Below are 17,701 nucleotides of genomic sequence, written 5' to 3' on the forward strand. Positions count from 1 at the left end.
GACTATGATGTTGAATGATGTCTGTTTTGTCCTACTATGATGTTGAATGTCTGTTTTGTCCTACTATGATGTTGAATGATGTCTGTTTTGTCTGGACTATGATGTTGAATGATGTCTGTTTTGTCCTACTATGATGATGAATGATGTCTGTTTTGTCTGGACTATGATGTTGAATGATGTCTGTTTTGTCCTACTATGATGTTGAATGATGTCTGTTTTGTCCTACTATGATGTTGAATGATGTCTGTTTTGTCCTACTATGATGTTGAATGATGTCTGTTTTGTCCTACTATGATGTTGAATGATGTCTGTTTTGTCCTACTATGATGATGAATGATGTCTGTTTTGTCTGGACTATGATGTTGAATGATGTCTGATTTGTCTGGACTATGATGTTGAATGATGTCTGTTTTGTCCTACTATGATGTTGAATGATGTCTGTTTTGTCTGGACTATGATGTTGAATGATGTCTGATTTGTCTGGACTATGATGTTGAATGATGTCTGCTTTGTGCTACTATGATGTTGAATGATGTCTGTTTTGTCTGGACTATGATGTTGAAGGACAAAGGAAACACTGCTCTTGGTAGCATCACTGATATTTAATGAGCTTACGTATCGGCCTCACGGCTGTCAAAGCTCTGACGATACGTAAGCTTATTAAATATCAGAGATGCTACCAAGAGCAGTGTTTCCTTTGTCCTTCATCTTGTTCAACTGTTGCCATGCACCTGCAAAGAGATTGCACAGATGTGCGAGTGCCTTTTGAATTCTGTCCTACGAATAATTATGTCTGTTTTGCCCGGACTACGATGTCTCTTATGTCCTACTTTGTAACGTCAACATATTTGAATTGTTAGATTGTAATGGGAAACAGTTTTTCAGTACTTCATGAATGAATTAGTTTTGTTGTCTCTACTTCAATGTACAGTACAGTATTTGGGTCTTTTGAGTTCAGTGTCCTTAGAGCTATGTTTAGGCCCACCCACTGTTCCATATCTGCGTCTGTAGATCCATTTTCCCTGTGTTTATCCAAAGCAAACTCCATAAAGGCATATATGAATATTTTAGCTGCTCTTCTGCTCATGGCGAAAGGTTATTATGGCCCATGCAGGTAAAGTGTTCTGTTGTTGTTAGCAGCTACAGAGCAAATGGCTTATTCAACATAGATAATTACTCCAAGCAAAACGCTTCCATGAGTCATTGGTTTCAGCTAGCCAGAAGTCATGCCGTGTACTGCTACCACATCATCGTTTCCCTCCCAACTCTAAACAGATAGGAACTGCTACCACATCATGTTTCCCTCCCAACTGAAACAGATAGGTACAGCTACCACATCATGTTTCCCTCCCAACTGAAACAGATAGGTACAGCTACCACATCATGTTTCCCTCCCAACTGAAACAGATAGGAACTGCTACCACATCATGTTTCCCTCCCAACTGAAACAGATAGGAACTGCTACCACATCATGTTTCCCTCCCAACTCTAAACAGATAGGAACTGCTACCACATCATGTTTCCCTCCCAACTGAAACAGATAGGAACTGCTACCACATCATGTTTCCCTCCCAACTGAAACAGATAGGAACTGCTACCACATCATGTTTCCCTCCCAACTGAAACAGATAGGAACTGCTACCACATCATGTTTCCCTCCCAACTCTAAACAGATAGGAACTGCTACCACATCATGTTTGCCTCCCAACTCTAAACAGATAGGAACTGCAATACGTCTGTTTTCGTTTCAGGTGACTGACAACGAATTTCCCTAACAGGATGTGTCTTTCTCCCGCCGGTGTGCACCGGACATTATTAAGATGGACGACGCTGTCACGGGGAGGACGGTGTTGTCGTCGTATGAGTATTTTTTGCTCTACTCTGTTAAACGTTATCGTGGCTGATGGTGTTGTTATTCTATTCTCAGAGCACGAATACAGATGTGCTGATCACTGTGAAAAAATAACGCTTAGCATAGAAAATGTAGCCATTGAAATACATTAGACGGGTATGTGGTGCATCTCATCTACAGGTAACTGCCAAAATAAAGGAAACACTTGCGTAAAAGAGGGATACAAAAGTATATTGAAAGCAGGTATTTCCACACAGGTGTGGTTCCTGAGTATATTAAGCAATTAACATCCCATCATGCTTAGGGTCATGTATGGAAATAACCAGTTGCCCATTATTTTGGCTACCATGGCTAGAAGAATAGATCTCAGTGACTTTGAAAGAGTCCTCCTCGAAGGAACATAAGGAGTTTAAAGGGTGTGTGTGTGTGTGTGGGTGTGTGTGTGTGTACGTCTCAGTCATCAGATCTCAACCCAATTGAACACTTATGGGAGACCCTGGAGCGGCGCCTTGAGACAACGTTTTCCACCACGTAAAAAAAAACACAAAATTACAGAACTTATTGTGGAAGAATTGGTGTCACATCCCTCCAATAGAGTTCCAGATACGTGTGGAATCTATGCCAAGGCACATTGAAGCTGCTCTGGTAGCTCGTGGTGTTTCCTTTACTTTGGGAGTTACCTGTATATTTGCAGACAACATGGAGCATTTCTCTGCCTGGGTTATACATTATGGCAATACGGGGTGGTTATACTGTATGAACGAGCCACAGTCAAAGAAAAGCATCCTCAAACTAAATAGATTGTTACTGAGAGCTATTTATGCGGCTAGTGGTTTAAACAATACTGTACATTCAACTAGCATAAGGCAAGGCTAGCGAACACAGGCATCTTTAGGAACACCTTCCTAATACTGAGTTGCCCTCAGAACAGCCTCAATTGGTCGGGGCATGGACTCTACAAGGTGTTAAAGGACTTCCACAGGGATGCTGGCTCATGTTGACTCCAGGTTGGCTGGATGTCCTCTGGGTGGTGGACCATTCTTGATACACAAGGGAAACTGTTGAGCGTGAAAAACACAGCAGCGTTGAAATTATTGACACTCAAACCGGTGCACCTGGCACCTACTACCACACCCCATTCAAAGGCACATAAATCTTCTGTCTTCACCCTGGCACAAATACACAATCCATGTTTCAATTATCTCAAGGCTTAAACATCCTTCTTTAAACCCGTCTCCTCCCCTTCATCGACACTGATTGAAATGGATTTAACAAGTGACATCAATAAGGGATTATATCTTTCACCTGGATTCACCTGGTCAGTCTATCATGGAAAGAGCAGGTGTTCTTAATGTGTTGGTCACTCAGTACAAATGAGCCCCTTGAGTGGTAAAGGAAATTGTATGCATTAAGGCTACACAGTAATCACAGTAGAGATACTAGCGCTGCCATTGTAAAGCCTTTCAGCATTCCTACGCTCACTATTCCATCTAGTACAGCTACTGTTAGTCATGGAGGTGGTGCTGTGGCTGCAATGGAAACAACATTATTTGTGTTGTAGTTGGACTAGTAGTACAACTTCACACCTTCCCATGACAAGTCATGCATGTTAATGTCCTCTCTCCCCCTCTCTACCTCTCTCCCTCTCTCTCTCCCCCTCTCTCTCTCTACCTCTCTCTCTCTACCTCTCTCTGTCTCTCTCTCTCTCCCTCCCCTCCCTCCCTCTCTCTCTCCCCCTCCATCGCTCTCTTCCTCTCCCTCTCTCTCCCCCCTCTCGCTCTCTCCCTCTCTCTCTCCCTCCCCTCCCTCTCTCTCCCCCTCCCTCTCTCTACCTCTCTCTCTCTCTCTCTACCTCTCTCTCTCTCTACCTCTTTCTACCTCTCTCTCTCCCTGCCTCTCTCTCGCTCTCTCTCCCTACCTCTCTCTCCCCCTCTCTCTCTCTGTCTCTCTTGCTATCTCTCTCTCTCTCCGTCTCTCTCTCTCCCCCTCTCTCTCCCTCTGTCTCTCTTGCTATCTCTCTCTCCCTCTCTGTCTCTCTTGCTATCTCTCTCCCCGTCTCTCTCTGTCCTTTAGGATGCTGAAGCAGGTGTGATAAATGCTGCCGTTTAAATCAAAGCCCTCCTCCTCTCTCCCCCTACCTGACTCTGGGGAGAGGAGGATGTCTCCATGCAGATTGATATCAGGGGGCCCGGCCATATCCTGCAAGGGCTGAGTGATGGTCTGTCTGGATAAAAAATGAACTTCATTCCCAGCACGCCGGCTATGATTCATGTTTCCCCTCCAACCCCCCCCCCGTACCACAGTACACTGCTCTCTCCCTGGAAACATGTGGGCTACATGTTCCAGTGTAGCACCACCTGCCCACCCCAGCAAATCCCATTACCGTGTGGGTCTGTGTGTGTGTGTGTGTGTGTGTGTGTGTGTGTGTGTGTGTGTGTGTGTGTCTTATACTCTGCTGCATCCAAAGTGACCATTAAGTTTCCGTTAACCAGCTGAAATATGTAATAACCTCTTAGCTGGGTTGGCTTTTTTAACATTGGGAGATTTTTCGTTAGATGCCATTTTCATTTTTTTTTTCTTCAAAGCGGGTGGCACACGAGCAACCCCTTTTCCGTCGTCAAGGTGATCAGTGAGAGGAGACTGTTGTACCGGAATGGTTTGAAGCAGAGACGTATGTATCCTAGTTAAAAACCCTGACTAGGATATGAATGTGCTGCTATCTCCACTTGGTGTCTGTGTGTGAAGGGTGCTCATTGTGGCTATGAGCTGAGTATCATCCTGGCAGCCATCTTGTGTGAGACAGACTGGCACAGTATGCCCAGAAGGAGTCTGCAGTCGGAGGACACTGTGACCTCACCTTGAGTCACATGTTATAGGAGACAGCTGCAGACAGCTCCGTTCTGCCCTGATACTGTTTGACAGTCAAACGTAGACTCTGGGTGGAATTAGTCAGAGCTTGCATGCTGTCCCCTTTCCCTCAACGAGGACACAGTAAAACACGTGAGTGGGTAGTGAGGAAGAGGAGGAAAGGAGAACATGTGAGTGGGCAGTGAGGAAGAGGAGGAAAGGAGAACACGTGAGTGGGTAGTGAGGAAGAGGAGGAAAGGAGAACATGTGAGTGGGTAGTGAGGAAGAGGAGGAAAGGATAACATGTGAGTGGGTGGTGAGGAAGAGGAGGAAAGGAGAACACGTGAGTGGGTAGTGAGGAAGAGGAGGAAAGGATAACATGTGAGTGGGTGGTGAGGAAGAGGAGGAAAGGAGAACACGTGAGTGGGTAGTGAGGAAGAGGAGGAAAGGAGAACATGTGAGTGGGCAGTGAGGAAGAGGAGGATAGGAGAACATGTGAGTGGGTAGTGAGGAAGAGGAGGAAAGGAGAACATGTGAGTGGGCAGTGAGGAAGAGGAGGAAAGGAGAACACGTGAGTGGGTAGTGAGGAAGAGGAGGAAAGGAGAACATGTGAGTGGGTAGTGAGGAAGAGGAGGAAAGGAGAACATGTGAGTGGGTAGTGAGGAAGAGGAGGAAAGGAGAACATGTGAGTGGGTAGTGAGGAAGAGGAGGAAAGGAGAACATGAAGTCATTCTTCAGATTCCAATGATTTTACCTCAGAAGGAGATTTGCACTGTGTCGAGGTGACTAGTACGGGCCTCCTCCCAGACCGACGTACTAGGTTCACTAACGCGCAGGTAGTCTTTGCCTGTGGATCTTCTCTTGGCCACACAGGTTGGGTCAAGTCTCACCGAGTGCTCCGTAGCTCTGGATTATCCCGCGGTATGAGCTTCTATCCCGGGTGAGGGGGCCTCCCTGTCTTCCTACCCGAGGCTGAGATAGCAGTGAACCCCTGGTCTCCACTTTATCAACCAGGCCACCCCTCCTGGTCTATCTCTGCTAGCCACAGAGGTTAGCTCCCTCCTGGTCTATCTATGCTTGCCACAGAGGTTAGCTCCCTCATGGTCTATCTCTGCTTGCCACAGAGGTTAGCTCCCTCCTGGTCTATCTCTGCTAGCCACAGAGGTTAGCTACCTCCTGGTCTATCTTTGCTAGCCACAGAGGTTAGCTCCCTCCTTCCTACTGTTAAACACTTGACGGGTAGTTTGTGACAAGGTAAACTATGTGTTAGCGGGGGCTATTTTTGTGTACAACACCAACGAGCAATCCAATATGTATTTATAGACCGCTCTGCGCTATTTTACACAGGATACGGTCAACCCCTGGGTTATAATACTTTTATAAGTGTGTCATAGTCAGACAATCCTGCTAGCGGCTGGTCCTCCCTTTCTAGTTGACCGGACAACACCCTCACGGGTGAGTCACACTCGCTAAGTCCCGGGTATAGGGTTTCAGCTAAGACTAATGACTTGAAATGAATTCTTAGCTGAAAGCAGGGATTCGACACTTCGTCAAAGACAAAGGGCAAACTACAGATACCCAGTGCTCCTTTTGTGTGTATTTTACAAAGTTACCCTGGAGCTCTCCTGTGGTTTCCTGCTGGAACCCACAATATGGTCTGGCTGCAGGACACCTAAGGTGAAGCCCCTGAGTCAGTAGTTGTTATAATGCTACTCTTCTTCTTCAGCACTTTATTCAACTAGTCATTTAACTAGTTAGTTAAAACCAGTAACACTTCTCTTTTGGTTCCACTAGTTAGTTAAAACCAGGAACACGTCTCTTTCGGTTCCACTAGTTAGTTAAAACCAGTAACACTTCTCTTTTGGTTCCACTAGTTAGTTAAAACCAGTAACACTTCTCTTTTGGTTGCACTAGTTAGTTAAAACCAGTAACACTTCTCTTTCGGTTCCACTAGTTAGTTAAAACCAGTAACACTTCTCTTTTGGTTCCACTAGTTAGTTAAAACCAGTAACACGTCTCTTTTGGTTCCACTAGTTAGTTAAAACCAGTAACACGTCTCTTTTGGTTCCACTAGTTAGTTAAAACCAGGAACACTTCTCTTTTGGTTCCACTAGTTAGTTAAAACCAGTAACACTTCTCTTTTGGATCCACTAGTTAGTTAAAACCAGGAACACGTCTCTTTCGGTTCCACTAGTTAGTTAAAACCAGTAACACTTCTCTTTCGGTTCCACTAGTTAGTTAAAACCAGTAACACTTCTCTTTCGGTTCCACTAGTTAGTTAAAACCAGTAACACTTCTCTTTTGGTTCCACTAGTTAGTTAAAACCAGTAACACCTATCTTTCGGTTCCACTAGTTAGTTAAAACCAGTAACACTTCTCTTTTGGTTCCACTAGTTAGTTAAAACCAGTAACACTTCTCTTTTGGTTCCACTAGTTAGTTAAAACCAGTAACACTTCTCTTTTGGTTCCACTAGTTAGTTAAAACCAGTAACACTTCTCTTTTGATGGATTTTATAGTTTTTTATTAAGCAACAATAATGCACTAGCTTCTAACAATAACAATCAAGTTGTGTTCTTACTTCACCCCAAGTCTTTTAACCTCTAATACATCAATCAGCTCCTGATCTGTCTTTCCCAGAATCTCCACTCCCTGTCTTTTACATTGGGTTTATACCCTTAATTGCCAAGCCTCCTTTGACTACAGCCACACGACCCATCCTCCCCCTTTACATGTGACGTTTAAGCCAAGTTCATAACACATCTCCTTTACACACAGTCAGTTAACATGTCTCCTTTACACGTGATGTCTACTAACAGTCAGTTAACATGTCTCCTTTACACACAGTCAGTTAACATGTCTCCTTTACACACAGTCAGTTAACATGTCTCCTTTACACACAGTCAGTTAACATGTCTCCTTTACACGTGATGTCTACACACAGTCAGTTAACATGTCTCCTTTACACACAGTCAGTTAACATGTCTCCTTTACACAGTCAGTTAACATGTCTCCTTTACACAGTCAGTTAACATGTCTCCTTTACACGTGATGTCTACACACAGTCAGTTAACATGTCTCCTTTACACGTGATGTCTACACACAGTCAGTTAACATGTCTCCTTTACACAGTCAGTTAACATGTCTCCTTTACACGTGATGTCTACACACAGTCAGGTAACACGTTGGTTCTTTTGTAGGTCGCGACCACATTATGTTTCCCTCCCAACTCTAAACAGATAGGAACTGCTACCACATCATGTTTCCCTCCCAACTCTAAACAGATAGGAACTGCTACCACATCATGTTTTCCTCCCAACTCTAAACAGATAGGAACTGCTACCACATCATGTTTCCCTCCCAACTCTAAACAGATAGGAACTGCTACCACATTATGTTTTCCTCCCAACTCTAAGCAGATAGGAACTGCTACCACATCATGTTTCCCCAACCCTCAACTGAAACAGATAGGAACTGCTACCACATCATGTTTCCTTCCCAACTCTAAACAGATAGGAACTGCTACCACATCATGTTTCCCCAACCCTCAACTGAAACAGATAGGAACTGTTACCACATCATGTTTCCTTCCCAACTGAAACAGATAGGAACTGCTACCACATCATGTTTCCTTCCCAACTGAAACAGATAGGAACTGCTACCACCGGCATCTAATAACATCATTTTATTGAAACGGAAAATGTTTTGACACTTAATTCAAAAATAAAATAAAAAACATCTGGTAATTTAAGCCCTGTTCCTTGTCAATGCTCCAAAACAAGTATTTAACCTTTGTGGCCCAAATGGCGTCAAAATCGAGGCTCGGGAGGAGTTTAAGTCAATCATAAAAGCACATTAAAAGTTTTTTAAAGAGAAGTGTAATGTCAATAGAATAGCATTTCAATAATTGTACCCTATAAAGTGTCTGATGGCTGACGGTTAAGGATAATGAGAGAGGAGAGAGAAGACAGCGGAGCGACATCCCATAATCAACACCTCAAATCTCCCGACACCAGCAAAAATGGTGATAAGGAGATAAATATAAGTTTGACAGTAACTGAGGCAACAAGACGGACAAGGGGAGCATAATGTGATCACGCAGAGGAGACAAATAGAATGGTGTAAAAGACCAACGTGATAGATAGATATCTCACGGGGCGGGTGGAAAGGACGTGTGTTCGAACTGATGGATCCGGTAATACACCTTTCTGCAGGTTCCCATGGCGTCACAGGTACATCTGTGTTATGTGGTATTATCTCCCTCACTAGCTTTAAGCACCAACTGTCAGAGCAGCTCACAGATTACTGCACCTGTACATAGCCCATCTATAATTTAGCCCAAACAACTACCTCTTTCCCAACTGTATTTTATTTATTTATTTATTTTGCTCCTTTGCACCCCATTATTTTTATTTCTACTTTGCACATTCTTCCACTGCAAAACTACCATTCCAGTGTTTTACTTGCTATATTGTATTTACTTTGCCACCATGGCCTTTTTTGCCTTTACCTCCCATCTCACCTCATTTGCTCACATCGTATATAGACTTGTTTATACTGTATTATTGACTGTATGTTTGTTTTACTCCATGTGTAACTCTGTGTCGTTTTATCTGTCGAACTGCTTTGCTTTATCTTGGCCAGGTCGCAATTGTAAATGAGAACTTGTTCTCAACTTGCCTACCTGGTTAAATAAAGGTGTTCTCAACTAGCCTACCTGGTTAAATAAAGGTGTTCTCAACTTGCCTACCTGGTTAAATAAAGGTGTTCTCAACTAGCCTACCTGGTTAAATAAAGGTGTTCTCAACTAGCCTACCTGGTTAAATAAATGTGAAATAAATAATTAAGGGGATCTGGGATTGGATCTATGATAAGGGGATCTGGGATTGGATCTATGATAAGGGGATCTGCGATTGGATCTATGATAAGGGGATCTGCGATTGGATCTATGATAAGGGGATCTGCGATTGGATCTATGATAAGGGGATCTGGGATTGGATCTATGATAAGGGGATCTGGGATTGGATCTATGATAAGGGGATCTGGGATTGGATCTATGGTAAGGGGATCTGGGATTGGAACTATGGTAAGGGGATCTGGGATTGGATCTATGGTAAGGGGATCTGGGATTGGATCTATGGTAAGGGGATCTGGGATTGGATCTATGATAAGGGGATCTGGGATTGGATCTATGGTAAGGGGATCTGGGATTGGATCTGTCCACCGGTGGACATTGGTCTTGTATCAAGGTGTTTCGGTGCTACGGTATGAAAGGGCTATACTCAACCCTATGTGTAGAACTTTAATATCTCTTTTGTAGAATGTGTTGTTTATTTTTGGAGCGTTGGCGTGTCGGTGCAGAGAGTCGGTGTACAGGCTGCGTATGTTTATTTATTCATTTATTTATTTCACCTTTATTTAACCAGGTAGGCTAGTTGAGAACACCTTTATTTAACCAGGTAGGCAAGTTGAGAACAAGTTCTCATTTACAATTGCGACCTGGCCAAGATAAAGCAAAGCAGTTTGACACATACAACGACACAGAGTTACACATGGAGTAAAACAAACATACAGTCAATAATACAGTAGAAAAATAAGTCTATATATGATGTGAGCAAGTGAGGTGAGAAGGGAGGTAAAGGCAAAAAAAGGCCATGGTGGCGAAGTAAATACAATATAGCAAGTAAAACACTGGAATGGAAGATTTGCAGTGGAAGAATGTGCAAAGTAGAGATAGAAATAATGGGGTGCAAAGGAGCAAAATAAATAAAGTAGGGAAAGAGGTTGTTATTTGGGCTAAATTATAGATGGGCTATGTACAGGTGCAGTAATCTGTGAGCTGCTCTGACAGCTGGTGCTTAAAGCTAGTGAGGGAGATAAGCGTTTCCAGTTTCAGAGATTTTTGTAGTTCGTTCCAGTCATTGGCAGCAGAGAACTGGAAGGAGGAATTGGTTTTGGGGATGACCAAAGATATACCTGCTGGAGCGCGTGCTACAGGTGGTTGCTGCTATGGTGACCAGCGAGCTGAGATAAGAGGGGACTTTACCTATAGCAGGGTCTTGTAGATGACCTGGAGCCAGTGGGTTTGGCAACGGGTATGAAGCGAGGGCCAGCCAACGAGAGCGTACAGGTGGCAGTGGTGGGTAGTATCCACTCCCAGATCCCCTTGTCATAGATCCAATCCCAGATCCCCTTATCATAGATCCAATCCCAGATCCCCTTATCATAGATCCAATCACATATCCCCATATCACAGATTCCCTTACCACAGATCCCCTTACCACAGATCCCCTTATCATAGATCCCCTTACCACAGATCCCCATATCACAGATCCCCTTATCACAGATTCCCGTACCACAGATCCCCTTACCACAGATCCCCTTATCACAGATTCCCTTACCACAGATCCCCTTACCACAGATCCCCTTACCACAGATCCCCTTACCACAGATCCCCTTATCACAGATCCCCTTACCACAGATCCCCTTATCACAGATTCCCTTACCACAGATCCCCTTACCACAGATCCCCTTACCACAGATCCCCTTATCACAGATCCCCTTACCATAGATCCCCTTACCATAGATCCCCTTATCACAGATCCCCTTACCACAGATCCCCATATCACAGATTCCCGTACCACAGATTCCCGTACCACAGATCCCCTTACCATAGATCCAATCACATATCCCCATATCACAGATTCCCTTACCACAGATTCCCTTACCACAGATCCCCTTACCACAGATCCCCATACCACAGATCCCCTTATCACAGATCCCCTTACCACATATCCCCATACCACAGATTCCCTTACCACAGATCCCCTTACCACAGATCCCCTTACCACAGATCCCCTTACCACAGATCCCCTTATCACAGATCCCCTTATCACAGATTCCCTTATCACAGATCCCCTTATCACAGATCCCCTTATCACAGATCCCCTTACCACAGATCCCCTTATCACAGATCCCCATACCACAGATCCCCTTACCACAGATCCCCTTACCACAGATCCCCTTACCACAGATCCCCTTACCACAGATCCAATCCCTTGGGAGAAACTAAAAGGCCTTTACTTTAACCCTTCAGATGAAATGGAAACCCTTTCACAGAAATACAACCCAGTCCAGCATATGAAGTCCACCCCGCCCTTTTGCAATTGATCAAAAGGTATGATAACCGTAATAGAGATTTGTTAGCAATTGATTAAACGTCACATGTAGCCTAACAGTTGTTGAAGAACAATAAAAAGATCAATATCGGGCAGAAATATTGGTCTTAATCCACACGCACCATCATAACAATGATCAAGGAGTTTTTGGGACTGGCATGTGAGAACAGCACATCCCAAATAAATATAGCAGGCACATTGTTGAACGTATATTAATTCCTTATTTTTTTTCGAGAAGGTGAAAGAGATTGATTTAAACACGTATAGCCTTTTAAAAATAGGACTTAATTGCGGTTAGCCAGGGATGGCTTTTAAAGAGGATAGCTGAACATTCCAAGAGTCCTCCAAAAAAGCCATTGGCGTCACGAGGTGGAAACCGGCACAGGTTGAAACTGTGGTAACACCGGTGAACGTTAACGAGGTACTCACCCTAAGGACACCACTTCTCCTGAAGCACTCTTCTGCGTTACTTGACTGAAGGGACACAGCTCGTAAATATACCTTCAGAGAAGAATAGAACAAAAAAAAATTGATATATATATTTTAGAAAATTAGTTACTTTCACCATGTCCTGTTGAACATAGAATGGTGTAATTTTCACTCTTACATATCTGCACTAATCTCCATTGATGTGTACAGTTCTATGTTCATTTAGAAAAATGTACGGATGTGGAAAACACATTGGTACAGTTTCCCAGACACAGATTAAACCTGGACTAAAATATAATTTTCAATGGATATCGAGATTGCTTTTTAATATCAGGACTATCTGTGTCTGGGAAATCAGACCCTTAATACACAGTACCAGTCACAGTACCAGTCACAGTACCAGTCACAGTACCAGTCACAGTACCAGTCAAAAGTTTGGACACAACCTACTCATTCAAGGATTCATTATTATCTTACTTATTTTCAACATTGTAGAATAATAGACTTCAAAACTATGAAATACCACATGGAATCATGTAATAACCCAAAAAAGTGTTAAGCAAATCAAAATATATGTTTGAGTTATTTTAGATTCTTCAACAATTTTTAAAGTAGCCACCCTTTGCCTTGAAGACAGCTTTGCACACATTTGGCATTCTCTCAACCAGCTAAATGAGGTAGTCACCTGGAATACATTTCAATTAACAGATGTGTCTTGTTAAAAGTTAATTTGTGGAATTTCTTTCATTCTTAAGGTGTTTGAGCTAATAATTTGTGTTGTGACAAGGTAGGGGTGGTATACAGAAGACAGCCCTATTTGGTAAAAGACTAAGTCCATATTATGGCAAGAACAGCTCAAATAAGCAAAAATAAATGACAGTCCATCATTACCTTAAGACATGAAGGTCACTTTAACACAACATTTCAAGAACTTTAAAGGATTCTTAAAGTGCAGTCGTAAAAACCATCAAGTGCTGTGATGAAATTGGCTCTCATGAGGACCGACACAGGAAAGGAAGACCCAGAGTTACCTCTGCTGCAGAGGATCAGTTCATTCGAGTTACCCGCTTCAGAAATTGCAGCCCAAATAAATGCTTAACAGAGTTCAAGTAATAGACACATCTCAACATCAGAGGAGACTGCATGAATCAGGCCTTCATGGTTGAATTGCTGCAAAGAAACCACTACTAAAGGACACCAATAATAATAAGAGACTTGCTTGGGCCAAGAAACACGAGCAATGGACATTAGACCGGTGGAAATCTGTCCTTTGGTCTGATGAGTCCAAATTTGAGATTTGTGGTTCTAACCATCATGTCTTCGTGAGACGCAGAGTAGGTGAATGGATGATCTCTCCACGTGCGGTTCCCACATGAAGCATGGAGGAGGTGGTATTATGGTGCTGTGCTGGTGACACTGTCTGTGATTTGTTTAGAATTTATCTAGCATTCTGCAGTAAAACACCATCCCATCTGGTTTGCGCTTAGTGGGATTATCATTTGTTTTTTCAACAGGACAATGACCTCAAACACACAAGGTCAATGGATGATCTCTGCATGTGTGGTTCCCACTGTGAAGCATGGAGGTGGTGTTATTTGTGGGAGTATCATTTGTTTTTTCAACAGGACAATGACCCCAAACACACCTTCAGGCTGTGTAAGGGCTATTTGAAAAAGAAGGAGAGTGATGGCGTGCTGCATCAGATGACCTGGCCTCCACAATCACCCGACCTCAACCCAAATGAGATGGTTTGGGATGAGTTGGACCGCAGATTGAAGGAAAAGCAGCCAACAAGTCCCCCAGCATATGTGGGAACTCCTTCAAAACTGTTGGAAAAGCATTCCAGGTGAAGCTGGTTGAGAGAATGCCAAGAGTGTGCAAAACTGTCATCAAGGCATCAAGGGTGGATACTTTGAAGAATCTCAAATATAAAACATATTTAGATTTGTTTAACACTTTGTTGGTTACTACATGATTCCATAAGTGTTATTTCATAGTGTTGATGTCTTCACTATTATTGTACAATGTAGAAAATAGTAAAAATAAAGAAAAACCCTTGAATGAGTAGGTGTTCTAAACCTTTGACTGGTACTGTGTATCCCTTCTGTCACACAGCTATATGAGGAAGGTACGAAGACGAACGCACACAGGCCAGCATTATTGAACAAAGCCCTGTTGGCCACCATTTTGTCTCAACTCTCTGACAAGGAGCCACTGGTGGCCACGCACAGCTTTTCTACCCAGACTCAGGAGACTGGAGAAGCTAGCAATTAGTGCAGGCCGTTGTTAATGTTGGCCAGTGAGCGCCAGAGAGTGGAAAAGACAGAGAAGAGCTCCAGTAAACTGATCAAAGAACTGGATGGAGAAAAGGACAGAGGTAAGCCAGCAGGGTTTGTTCTTGACATTTGAACCAATGCATTGACTAATACAAAAGGAAAGGAAGAGGCCAAGTCAACCAAAATGAAAGAGAGTGAGAGAGGGGAAGAGAAAGAGCAAGGGATGGGGTGGAAGAAAGGTTGAAGTGAAAGTGGATGTGGGTCGGGGAGGGGGAGGGGTCAAAAGCAGAGAGAGGAAAAAGAAAGATGAAAGAAAACGATGAATATCAGAGAAGAGAGGGAGAGGGAGGGGGGGTAGAGAGAGGGGGGTTAGAGAGAGGAGGGGGGTAGAGAGAGGGGGGGGGTAGAGAGAGGGAAGTTAGAGAAAGGAGGGGGGTAGAGAGAGGGGGGGGGGGTAGAGAGAGGGGGGGTAGAGAGGGGGGGGGTAGAGAGAGTGGGGGTAGAGAGAGTGGGGGTAGAGAGAGTGGGGGTAGAGAGAGAGAGGGGTAGAGAGAGGGGGTAGAGAGAGAGAGGGGTAGAGAGAGAGAGGGGTAGAGAGAGGGGGTAGAGAGAGAGAGGGGTAGAGAGAGGGGGTAGAGAGAGAGAGGAGGGTATAGAGAGGAGGGGGGTAGAGAGAGTGGGGGTAGAGAGAGGGAGAGGGGGGTAGAGAGAGGGGGGGTAGAGAGAGTGGGGGTAGAGAGAGGAGGGGGTAGAGAGAGTGGGGGTAGAGAGAGGGAGAGGGGGGGTAGAGAGAGGGGGGGTAGAGAGGGAGAGTGTGGGTATATAGAGAGGGGGGGTAGAGAGGGAGGGGGTAGAGAGAGGGGGTGTAGAGAGAGAGAGAGGGGGTAGAGAGAGAGAAGGGGTAGAGAGAGAAGTGGTAGAGAGAGAAGGGGTAGAGAGAGAGAGGGGGTAGAGAGAGAGAGGGGTAGAGAGAGAGAGGGGTAGAGAGAGGGGGGTAGAGAGAGAGAGGGGTAGAGAGAGGGGGTAGAGAGATAGAGGAGGGTAGAGAGAGAGGAGGGTAGAGAGAGAGAAGGGGTAGAGAGAGAAGGGGTAGAGAGAGAGGGGGTAGAGAGAGAGGGGTAGAGAGAGAGAGGGGTAGAGAGAGAGGGGGGGTAGAGAGAGGAGGGGGGTAGAGAGAGGGGTAGAGAGAGAGGTAGAGAGAGGGGGGGTAGAGAGAGGGGGGGTAGAGAGAGAGAGGGGTAGAGAGAGGGGGGTAGAGAGAGGGGTAGAGAGGGGGGTAGAGAGAGAGGTAGAGAGAGGGGGGTAGAGAGAGAGAGGGGTAGAGAGAGAGGGGGTAGAGAGAGAGAAGGGGTAGAGAGAGAGAAGGGGTAGAGAGAGAGAAGTGGTAGAGAGAGAGAAGTGGTAGAGAGAGAAGGGGTAGAGAGAGAGGGGGGTAGAGAGAGGGGGGGGTAGAGAGGGAGAGTGTGGGTAGATAGAGAGGGGGTAGAGAGGGAGGGGGTAGAGAGAGGGGGTTTAGAGAGAGAGAGAAGGGGGAGAGAGAGAGAAGGGGTAGAGAGAGAAGTGGTGAGAGAGAAGGGTAGAGAGAGAGAGGGGGTAGAGAGAGAGAGGGTAGAGAGAGAGAGGGGTAGAGAGAGAGGGGTAGAGAGAGGGGGGGTAAGAGAGAGAGGGGTAGAGAAGAGGGGGTAGAGAGAGAGAGACATGGAGAGAGAGAGAGACAGAGAGAGAGAGATAGATTAAGCCTTTCTCCTGATGGGCTGCTATATGATTGTGTGGGTCAAGTCTGCTGCATCTTCAATACTGACTAACTGGTTTACAGGGAACTGGTTTACAGGGAACTGGTTTACAGGGAACTGGTTTACAGGGAACTGGTTTACAGGGAACTGGTTTACAGGGAACTGGTTTACAGGGAACTGGTTTACAGGGAACTGGTTTACAGGGAACAGGTTTACAGGGAACAGGTTTACAGGTAATTGGTTTACAGGGAACTATTTTACAGGGAACTGGTTTACAGGTAATTGGTTTACAGGGAACTATTTTACAGGGAACTCTGTGTTTGTTTGCTGCAAGCTGTGCTAGAGGATGAATTGTGACTAGACTTGTTACGTTGATCGTATTACCGCCACACCGGCACTCAAGTGACCGTTGAGACACAGTAACTAGGCTTCTCCAAGACTATACTCTGATGCTGCTGATGGTCATTAGTATCCTACCAAACGCACTCAGGGCTCTATTGTCCCTCTAATCATTCCGATGCTGCTAATAGTCATTAGTATCCTACCAAACGTACTCAGGGCTCTGTTGTCCCTCTAATCATTCCGATGCTGCTAATCGTCATTAGTATCCCACCAAACGTACTCAGGGCTCTGTTGTCCCTCTAATCATTCCGATGCTGCTAATCGTCATTAGTATCCTACCAAACGTACTCAGGGCTCTGTTGTCCCTCTAATCATTCTGATGCTGCTAATAGTCATTAGTATCCTACCAAACGTACTCAGGGCTCTGTTGTCCCTCTAATCATTCCGATGCTGCTAATCGTCATTAGTATCCTACCAAACGTACTCAGGGCTCTGTTGTCCCTCTAATCATTCTGATGCTGCTAATAGTCATTAGTATCCTACCAAACGTACTCGGGGCTCTGTTGTCCCTCTAATCATTCTGATTCTGCTAATAGTCATTAGTATCCTACCAAACGTACTCAGGGCTCTGTTGTCCCTCTAATCATTCTGATGCTGCTAATAGTCATTAGTATCCTACCAAACGTACTCAGGGCTCTGTTGTCCCTCTAATCATTCCGATGCTGCTAATCGTCATTAGTATCCTACCAAACGTACTCAGGGCTCTGTTGTCCCTCTAATCATTCCGATGCTGCTAAACGTCATTAGTATCCTACCAAACGTACTCAGGGCTCTGTTGTCCCTCTAATCACTCTGACATCAATGTAAATGCAATCCAAATCAAACACTTGATGAGAGCCCCGGCATTCAGAGTTCAGCGGAATGGGATCACCTGTTGCTCAGTGAGAGCCAGCTCCTCATGTAATGAAATAAGTGTTCCTATAATCAGTGGCATAGCTCAGTGTCGCGGGGCCAAGCAAGGCAGTATTATTATAGCTAATCGCATG

General features: G+C 44.7%; 1 protein-coding gene across 3 annotated transcripts in view; it reads right to left on the reverse strand.

Moving 5' to 3' along the window:
- Nucleotides 1-17,701, reverse strand: part of LOC109897150 (glucosidase 2 subunit beta) — a 293,964-nt gene that overhangs the window by 46,139 nt on the left and 230,124 nt on the right. For all 3 annotated transcript variants that reach the window (XM_031832600.1, XM_031832599.1, XM_031832598.1), the window contains one exon: nt 12,305-12,376. In XM_031832600.1, coding sequence (XP_031688460.1) covers nt 12,305-12,376 — 72 coding nt within the window. The remainder of the gene's footprint in view (nt 1-12,304; nt 12,377-17,701) is intronic.

This window comes from Oncorhynchus kisutch, linkage group LG9 (assembly GCF_002021735.2).
Source record: "Oncorhynchus kisutch isolate 150728-3 linkage group LG9, Okis_V2, whole genome shotgun sequence".
Taxonomy (NCBI): domain Eukaryota; kingdom Metazoa; phylum Chordata; class Actinopteri; order Salmoniformes; family Salmonidae; genus Oncorhynchus; species Oncorhynchus kisutch.